The sequence below is a fragment of the Vigna unguiculata genome, chromosome 7 (genome assembly GCF_004118075.2).
Source record: "Vigna unguiculata cultivar IT97K-499-35 chromosome 7, ASM411807v1, whole genome shotgun sequence".
NCBI classification, from domain to species: Eukaryota; Viridiplantae; Streptophyta; class Magnoliopsida; order Fabales; family Fabaceae; genus Vigna; species Vigna unguiculata.
Genome location: NC_040285.1, coordinates 24,523,578 through 24,534,549, shown reverse-complemented (window position 1 = coordinate 24,534,549; position 10,972 = coordinate 24,523,578). Strand labels below are relative to the sequence as shown.

The following is a 10,972-nucleotide window of genomic DNA, read 5'->3' as shown; positions in this document are numbered from 1 at the left end:
CAGCAAGATCATGGTGTCGCCCTCTGGTAGGGGCAGTCTTGGTCGTGCGTGTGTGTGAGCCATTTTCATGCGAGTGAACATGTGCATGCAAGTAGGTAAATTATTGGAACTACAGGGGAGCGCTTAGATGAGTAGTGAAAAAGGACCAATAATAACATCAATCTTTATAACAAAACAAAGTACAAAAAGCAGAGCCAACAATTGTGCGTTATTGATGGAATCTTCGACAAAGCTTGTTTAAGTCAAGTACAAACCAGCGGAGCAGAGCAAATGTGCCTCGACAACGATGTTACAAAACAAAGTGTCGTGTATTACCTTGCCAGATCAGCACCATTTGAACCCTTTATGTTGGTCTCGCCTCTGCTTTATCAGATTCTTTCACTGTTCACCACTCATGCGATTGAAGCCTCCCTCTGCTATAAATGAGTTGTGTTACCTCTGAATTCAAAACCAAGACACTAAGACTTCTCCAAAGTTCATTGTCTTCACAGTGAGTGATTATTGCAGTCATTGTTAGCCAAAACAACACCACAGTGATGGCAGGTAATAGGCACAAGAAATCTTCTTCAAGTTTATTCTCTATTTTCAACATCTTCTCATCAAAGAAGCACAGAGGAGGGTACTACGATGCCCCTGATTCAAGCCGCAGGGTGTGGCCTAGTGATTATGACAAAGGTAACTGGGGTGTTGCTGAACCCAATATTGACATGAAAGCTGAAGCTTTCATAGCCAAGTACAAGAAACGTGTTTCTGAATCTGCACTCTATCAACTTGACCCTGCTGCTGATAATGCATAATTCGAAACCATATGTATATTTGTTTATTACTCTAGATTGTAATTTATACATTAATGTTTCTTCTACGTTCTACCCTCTACTGGTAGAAATTATGTTAATAAATAAAGAAGATATATATGAATAACTTGTTTTATTCTACTTCCTCTTCTTCTTCTTCTTTATGCTTTCGCTCTGGTTTAGAGATATTTTTTGGGTCTTTCACAGACAAATTACACTCTTTTACGCTGTGCATGTATAGCATTATCAACTTCTTCCACGATCCAAATTAGTAACACTCCTGTAGTAATTATAGAAGTAAATTAAAGAGAAAAAGAACGGGTGAGGTGTTACTTCTCTGTAGATCATTTCTTTCATTTGCATCACCTCTGAGGATTGTTTCGCCATGATCTCATGCAATTAAGATTTCACATGAAGATTACGAAATGAGTGGGACTTGGTTATAGGTCGAAATAGTCCAGTATGTGTCAAGTTGCAAGTTCCACGTTCATTAAAATTTAAATAAGTTTTTAGTATCTTACATATATTTTTAGTCTCCGTCAAGTTGCACATCTATAGTATCTTAAATATATTTTAAGTATCCGTTAAATTTCACATTAATAATATCTTAAATATATTTTTGGTATATATTGTAACCTCCCAATTTAATAGAATAATTATAATAAATAAAATGCCGCATGTTTATACTATAAAAATAGAACACCGATAAAAAATATATAAGAATCAACCTTTACGGTTATTATAGAATTCCGAAAGGAATATCTAGAAACACAACAAGAATGTATCGAACAGAAAAAAAAAACATTTTGGCAACAGAACAAGAAATTACATAGGCATCATTGCCTTAAAAGTTGCTCAAAAGAGCCATAGCTAACATTTCTACACTGGACAGCAGCATCACCACCATCTGAACGATCTCCAAGAATCTTCACATCTGCTCTCATCAAGGATTTGATGATCATCGAAAGAAGAAAAGGTCAAACAGAGAACAAACAACAAACAAAAGGGTAAGCTAGAGATAAAAGTAATTTTCATCATACATATAAACAAGCAGATTTTAAACAGGCATTTCAGTAAGCACGCAAGGCATGTGATGACAAACAATGCAATATCCTCTGACTCAATTATCCGGATAAATATAAAGAGATTGGATTCATTGGATGTCTACACTTGTGGTGGCCTCTACTGCTCTACAGAGTCATTGCCAATGGATTTCATCCTACCACGCACAAGGTTAGCCTTCAATCATCTAGGGTCATTCTCCTGTCAAACACTAGGACCTCCTGCTACTCTCACCACTTGAATCAGTTTGTTCTACGTGAAACTAACTGATTCTTTAGAGTTTCAGGATGCAACCTTGCTTGAATCCTTATCTAATTATATACACTACCATCATGGAATTACGTCTATCTCATTCCACATTCATGTTTCTCATACCAGAATCACAATTTTATATCAAGCATTATAATTTTATTCCAATGCTCAACCAATCAATCAATTCATGATTCATTCCATATCCAGGTATAGCAAAGTCTCAGTCTCATTTAATCTTATAAACCATACATGACCTCATACTTCATGCATTTTAAGGTAAATCACTCAATTATGGAACTAAACAACTAAAACATAAAAGAAAACAACACTAGAGCATGTCCATGTACCAGTCTTGCTCAAGCTATGAGTCCTCGCTCAGGTGAGACGAAAGGGGATCCCTCACTCAAGCTAAAGGCTCTCGCCTAGGCGAGAGTGCGACATAGAGCATTGCGAGGTTTCGCGAGTTCTCGCTTAGGCTCGCCTGAGCGAGATTGCTCTCGCTCATAACTGGAGCTCGTCACTTGAGCGAGAGTTTGAACAAAACCAAGGACGAGCTTCTGCTATCCTTACTTAGGCGAGAGCTTCTCGTCTAGGCGACAAACCACTCGCCTAGGCGAGCTTAGTAGATCTCACTTGCTCTCATGCATGCAACACCATATTCAAAATAATACCAAGCAACCTTCAGTTTATTTCCATACCCACAGACATCAAACATGCAGCTCAACCATAAAACAAAACTAAAAAACATGCAATATTTATAAAAGCTTTAAACTCTAACTTCCCTTACTTGAACAAATGTTAACAGACCAAAACAGACACCCACATATGAGCACTACAGCTCCAGTAATGGACTATAAAGCTGGAAGATACAAACACAAGGACGAAATGAGGTTCTACACAGAACTCATGCTAGAAACTAAAGCACCTGAATAGGAAAAGGAACATCTGAAGTTTGAGCTCAACTTACTTGGAAGAAAATGAGTTCCGCTAGCTCGAAGAAGGAAGAAACTTATGCCCTAACAGAGCTTCCTGTTTCAACATTGTGAGAGGGAAGGGGAACTAATTCCAGAAAAAGGAGACATAATAAGTTAGTAAGTAGTTGGGAGGGATCTTGGAGTATCAAGTGGGCTGACCCTATGCCCTCTAATAAGGTCAGATTGAAACCTTATTAGAGCAGAAAAAGGAGCTTACATTTATCAAGTTGCACACTCATTATTTAAATATGTTTTTACTATCTTTGACATAAAATTAAAATTCGTTAAAATTTATTAAATAATAAAATAATTCTTTCAAATCAATTATGTTAAAGAATGATACTTAAAATTTTGTTAACATAATAAAATTTAAAAGATTATATTAATTTATTTTTAAAGTTTTAAATTATACAAAGTTTTAAATATAGATTAATTTCAATTTTGTGTCAAATTTTATGATTAAAAACATATTTAACTCTTCTAAAAAGAAAATGAAATATTTTAAAATATGATGTTTGGAGAATTAATTTAAAAAGAAACAATAATTTAAAGGAAATGAAAAAGGAGTAAATTTTATTATTTAAATTATAAAATTTTAATTTTTTTTATATATTTATTTTCTATATTTTCTTTTTAACGTAATTATGAGTAGATTATATTTTTGGTTGTTCCCTGGCATGTAAATGTCATTATTTGACACTAACGAAAACATATATATTAGTTTACTTTTGCTTATGATAAAAAAATTTTAAAAATTAAAAAAGAATAAATAAAAATTTAAGAAACGAATAGCTCACACGTGATATATCCTTGATGTTTTAATGTTGTTAGTACCACACTAAGAGAATATATCTAATTACCTAATTATTATGCAACATATAAAATATAGATATAATTGAGACTAATAAAAATCTAAAGACATATTTAAAATATTAGTAAAAAAACGAGAACCAAATAAATATTTTAATAAAATAAATATAAGTATTTTTATAATTTTGTTATAGATAGTTTTTTGTTTTGTATGTGATATTATTATAAACAGTTATTTTAATTTAAAAATATTAAATTTTAAAAAAAATTAAATTAACAAAAAAAAACTGCTAAATTTAAAAAAACGGTAGCCGGTAAAATTGATAAATGGTTACTTAATAAAAGTAAACTTGAAATAAGAAACTTATTATTATTGTTATTTTTATTATAATAATTATGAAGTTAAATATCAATAATTTTATAATTTATTGTAAATAATTTATATTTATTTTATAGGTATTTTTATATTTTAAAAATGATAAAGTTTAAAAAAATGGTTAACTTGAAACGCAAGCAGTTAAATTTAAAAAAAAAATTGATAAAAAATATTTTAATTTTAAAAAATTTATTTAAAAAATAATTTAATAACTAATATGGACAAAAAAGAAAGAGAAGAGATTGTATAGATATTCATGTTGATGGAATTTCTTATATTTGAAATTCAGTGCAGTTATTTTTTTATCAAAATTATAAAATTTATTTTATCACTTATATATATTTTGTGAATTTACATTAACAATGATTTTCTTTATTAACACAAAAATATTTTTATAATTTAAATTGTAAGTAACTTTTTACTTAATAAAGTTTTTCTTGAGGCAAAATCTGTCCATTATCGAATCCTTTATGTTAGGAATACTATTTGATTAAAATTTTATTTTATTCCTTGAAAACCATTTGATGTTAATTAGTTTTTGTCTTTTCTCAGTTTTTTATCTTAAATACACGTCTCGTTCTTATTTTGATATCTTTCTCTTTAATTTAGTCTTAAATTAGGTCACATCATCAACTTTTAGTTAATTTGGTTTTTTTACTAACTATGTTTAAACAGTTTACGTCAACTAGAATGTTATGTGTCAGCTTCTGTTTTTCTCTTTTTATTTTTTTTAAATTTAAAAAATTTTGAATATAAAAACAATTGTCTCATTGTGTCATGTGTCAATATCATTATGTTATTTTTTTTTGTTAAATTTAATTTATATATTCTTATTTTTGTTCAATTTAGTATCTATATTTACTATTTCGTTCAATTTAATCCCAATTTTTTTAAAGTAAAGTAATTTTGTCTCTTTTAAATCGAGACCAATTAACTTTTTTATAGATAACTAATATTTTTTTCTACAATTGACATTTTTATTAATTATTTTGAAATTTAATTATAAATTGTTAAATTTAATTATAAATTGAATATAACTTTCAAATTCAATTGTTAAAATAATACAATTATTTAAAATATTATTACAATATAATTATTAAATGTTTTCTTCTAATTATTATATTCTAAAATATCAATACTTTTAAAATTAAAATTAAAATATAAAATATTTTAAATTTTAATATCTAAAACACAATAAAAATATTAATTATTTTAGATTTAAATTTCAATTTTAGGAATATTAGTATATTTTTCTAAAACATTTAATAATTATATTATAATAATATTTTAAATAATTATGTTCTATTTAACAATTGAATCTAAAAATTATATTTAATTTATAATCAAATCTAATAATTTATAATTGAATTTAAAAAATAATTAATAAAAATGTTAATTTCAATAAAAATATTAGTATAATATTTATAAAACAATAAATTTAGACTCAAGTTAGAAGAACTAAATTGTTCTATTTTAATAAAAACTGAGACTAAATTGAACAAAAATAATGAACATAAGAACTTTATTGAACAAAAATAATGAATATAAGGAATGAGTCAAACAAAAATAACAAATATAGTAACTAAACCGAATAAAAAGAAATAATACAACCATAAAGTGTCACATGACACTAACATTGACGTGTGGCACAATGGTAACTTGACACGTGGACAACTATTTTTAAATTTAATTTAAAAAAAAATAAAAATTCAGGAGTTAACACGTGGCATGCACGGTTAACTATTTAAACACCATTAATAAAAAAACAAAATTGAGTAAAAATTGATGAAAATTAGGACCTAATTGAACATTGAACCAAAATGAAGACCAAATTAAACAAAATCTATGAAAATAGGGATCAAATATGTATTTAAGTTTTCTTTTTTCTTTTTTAATATTTATTTTCTTGCTGTTATGGATTTTTTTAGTTCCTTATCTTTTATTGATATGTGTACTATCTTAAGAAGGCGTGAAATCATGAAATTGTATTGTTTGATTGCTTCCTGTTCTATAATCTTAACAAAATTTGACTAAATAAGAAAAATTGCTTTAAATTCTAAATTTGTAATAATATATAAAAATAATTCTCTCTTTTGTGTCCACATGTTTTTTTCAATTTTACCCTTAATTATTATTTTAAAAGTTAATTATTTTATAAATAATTTATCTTTAACCGTTATTCTAAAAATATTTCTTATCTTTAACACTTATTTTAAAAACTTATTTTGTATACCTATTTTATTTTTCTAATTTTATATTTAACAATTATTTTAAAAATTAATTATATATTTTTTTTATCTTAACTTAAATTTCTATAAAAATTAAAAAAATCTACACACATGTACTACGACATCGTTTATATTTTCTCTAGTATAATATAAAAGTATCTCTCTCAAATTGTTAAATAACAAAGAAACTAACTAATACATAAAATTAGAGCCTATAAAAATTATAACAGAAATAGTATTCATAAAAACTAACCTTAATAATATATATAAATAGAATGAAAGAATTTAAATAGTCTAGGTTGAAGAGCCTAATGTGTTCTTACAAAGGAATGCTTTTACTACAGTGTATGACATCATATGCTGTGTTCCTTTGCTAAATCAACCCTGCGAAGAGAAATACAGTATATAAAATATGAGGTTATAAATTCCAACATTTTATTATTAAAAAATTAAATAATATATAAATAATTATGTTGAGTTATTTTCTGTTTTTTTTTGAGTCAATCACCTTCTATTGCATGTGACGTCTAGAAGTTTTTATGTAATCTTAAGTCTTTTTGTGAATTAATATTTCCTTTTACTTATAAAAGTGTGTTCAAATTATTAATTTGATATCTTCTTTTATATAGTTAGAGATACCTGTTAGAATTGTTTGGTGTGAAGTTTTTGTGAGAGATAATTCCACTTTTAGAGATAAACGAAGTTATGTAATTTTTAAATAATGATACTGAAACAACTCAAACTTATTTATATGATTACTTTTGGTCATATGCATAAAACTAAAGAAGTGTTTAACTATATAAAATAGACAGATTTAAACTTAAATAATGAAGTATAATTTAATACAATATTATATTTTTTTTCTAAGATATAAAATATATTTATTTTGTAATATGCTTTTATGAAATATTAGAAAAAGTATTGAAAATTAAGATATAATGTTATTATTTAGCCAATTCTTATGACAATTTAAATTGTCCTCATACATTTTTTTTCTCGAAATAATTATATATATATATATATATATATATATATATATATATATATATATAATTTAGCCTATGTTTTAATTTGTTGTGCTGGTCGTAAAAAATTCTGGTAGGTTTATATATGGGTAAGTGAGTGACTGCTGAAAGTAAAATTCATTGAATGTGCATAAAATCCATTAAAATACGTAGCATAATTATTAATACATATGTTGAAAATAAAATATAACTTAAATGATGCATTATCGTATAAACAAAACCAAATGAGTTTTGGTGTATCGTCGAACCTTTTGGTGTATCGTCTTTACAACCTTAAAAGTTCCATATCTTGCATATTCTTTTAAAATTGTAATAAATTAATTAAGGTATGACAATTTATGGCACATGAGTTTTAATTGTTTTCCAATTTAATACAACAATGCAGTAATTGTAAACACAAAAAGGTTCCAGACAAAAGTTCCCAGAATTTGAAATCAAATGTAGAATAAGTCATTATAAAACCCAGTTAGCAGGAGAAAAATAATGCATAAACTAATTTAATTTTCTTAATAGGTTTGTCCCCAACCATGGCTAGGAAGAAGTTGAAACTTGCATTTATCTCTGATGAGATGACGAGGAAAAGTACATACAAGAGAAGGAAAAAGGGTATGATGAAGAAAGTGAATGAACTTGCCACCCTCTGCGGGATCTCAGTTTGTGCTATAATTTGTAATCCTTTGGATTCTGAGACAGAAGTTTGGCCAAATCCAGAAGTAGCGAACAAGGTGATGGAGAGGTTTAAGAATGCTTGTGTGGTGAACAAATGCAGGAATGTGAACCACGAAAGCTTCATGATGCAAAGGATCGTCAAAGCCCAAAATGAATTGAAGATGCAACGTCAAGACAACTATGAGAAGGAGATGACCTTGTCCATGTTTCAGTTCATGCTAGGTCAAAACCTGCCAAATATTACCGTTCAAGAAATCAAAGAAATCCACAAAATTATTGACAAAAATATAAGAGAGATTGAGAATAAGTTGGCTGCACTCAACTCTCAGTCTTTTTGATTTTTGTGTTGTGAGATTATTCCATATTTAGTTGTTTTGTATTCAGATATCCATGACCTTTGTCTTTCAGAGCATTTAAATAAAATTCACTGAAAGTTCTATCATTTTCAAGTTTTTATTTTATGACCCAGAGATGCAGTAGCACCTTAATGCAATACCATTTCCACTTCTTTGAACCCATAACAATTATTTACAGAGTTTTAATTGCATATTCATGCTTATTTCAATTTCATGGAAGAATTCAACACTCAAATCAAGAAAACTCTGCGGTTCATTGCATAATCTAGTTTTTAGAACAACATATCAATATTAACATGAGTATCAATTCAAAACCTTTCAAACAATCATTTATTAAATAAAACTCAACAAGTTCATGCATTCAAAATATAATTTTGAACAAACCATAATGCTTATATAAATCAAAACTTAGTTACCAAATTATCTATCCTAAAGTTCTATCAAAAGTTGAAATAACTTACATTATGTCACAACCGAAATCGCGACGACGAACCAAAATATAAATTTTGTAAAGACAGAGTTTGGAGTCGCCACAATAGTTATTATAGGAAACTATGGAAAATCATACAAAAGAGCAAAGTTTGCGAAAAACCAGATTTCGGGTCCGGGAGTCGGTTACGAGTGGGGAAGGTATTAGCACTCTGCAACGTCCATCCTAAGACGATACCTTTAATTAAATGTGCAAAAGTTATGTGGTTTATTTCAAAATATTTAATTTCCCCCAAAAATATTAATAAAAGAATGTACAAAAAATAACAAAACTATTTTTTTGATTTTTTTGGCCCGACGAGGATTAATCCTCGCTCCTACGTATCTCCATGTGAATGGAGAATCAAGGTTACGTAGTTCTTTTTCAAAAAGCTATTTGAAAAAATATTTGAAAAATGATTTAATTAATATTTTTTAATAATTTTGAAAACTCTTTCATTCAAATTTGTAGTATTATTTTATTATTGGTGTCATGCAACGCGAGCGGCCGGACCGACAATGAAAATAAACTCTTTTTTTTAATCTTTAATTTTTTTTATCTTTTTAATATTTTATAATTTTTCATTTTTTTTAGTTATTTAAAAATGGATGTGGATATCACTACGATGTGAGCAACCATATAGATATTAAAAAGTAAATAAGGAAAACTATTTTTCTATTCTTAGATTGGTATATATTTTTTAGAAAAAAAAAGAACTAAAGTCTAAAATGGGTGTTATGCAACGCGAGCGGTTGAGCAAACACCAAAGAAATAAGAATTTTTTTTATGATTTAAACAAAATAATGAAAATAAAAAAAAATAAATCAAAAGAAAAAGAAACTAAAAATGACGTATCTTCTGCCCTTTTTATTTTCTTGGCTCCTTTTATAATATTTTTGTGTGTTTGTTTTTCAAGAGAGATAAAATGAGATACTGTATGGGTGGTAATGAGAGAGAAAGAGAGATTATAGAGAATCTTCTTTTTTTTCTTTTTTACCTCCTTCAATATGTTTTTGTTTTTTTGAAAGAGAGATGGCAAAGGAGGTATGTATGTGGGAGTGATGATGGCAAAGAATTAGAGAAGTGCAGAGGAAATCTTTTTTTTTTTTTGGTCTTTTTCGTATGACAAACTAGATATTTATATTCACATATTGCAACCTCAATGCAATCCTAGCCTTAATTGTAATGAACAATATAAGGAAAGAATTGGTCATGATAGCAATACATTATAGGGATCAAATCATAGCAAATCAGAGCACAAAATCAATCAAGATCAATAACAAATCATAGCACAAAATCAATCCCAAATAGTAATATTGATTCTTACCATTTGAAGAGATATTGCTTCTAATTATTATTATATAACTAATCTCTTTATTAGGGAGCAAAGGTAAGGTAGGAAATATGTTGAGTTGTTGGGCTTACGAAGGAGTGCGATAATTAAAAACAAATTAGGTTCTTCTTTCTTTTTTGTCTTTTTTTTCATCTGTCTTTTTTTTCTTTTTTTTTTCTAAAATTAAAGTTTTGAAGATGTTTGAAGAAAATAATGTTTCACATTTTTTTTTTAAAATAAATTTATTTACCCGGACGAAATTGGGTGTTGACACATTACCTATAACTTCTTACCTCAAGTTCTAGCTCAAGTACAAAATTATTCAAAATCTAGAGACATGGAGCATGGTATCCAAACATGGCAAAATTTAGTATATGGTAAAACAATTTGCAATGGCCAATCTTTTCAATTGACTCTATTCGAATTGATGACAAAATAATACAAAAAATAAGAGTAGAAGAAGAAGAAATTTATAAAATAAATAAAAACTTAATTTTTTTTTTTTGAAAATCTTACTGGTAGATATGTTATTTAGATCCTTAATTATTGAGTGTGATTAGATTTTAAAAAAGATCCTTAATTACTAATGCTCTGTTCACTTGAAGGAGAGTGATTAAGAGAGAG

The 10,972-nt window shown here is 27.5% G+C and overlaps 1 protein-coding gene across 1 annotated transcript; it reads left to right on the top strand.

Moving 5' to 3' along the window:
- Positions 1–8,048: 8,048 nt before the first annotated feature.
- Positions 8,049–8,528, top strand: LOC114191325 (agamous-like MADS-box protein AGL80). Its single transcript, XM_028080495.1, has one exon. The coding sequence runs from the start codon at positions 8,049–8,051 to the stop codon at positions 8,526–8,528; it is 480 nt and encodes a 159-aa protein (XP_027936296.1).
- The last annotated feature ends 2,444 nt before the right edge of the window (positions 8,529–10,972 follow it).

Coding starts and splice junctions, on each gene's coding strand:
- LOC114191325 (XM_028080495.1), top strand. CDS start 8,049: ATGGCTAGGAAGAAGTTGAAACTTGCATTTATCTCTGATGAGATGACG.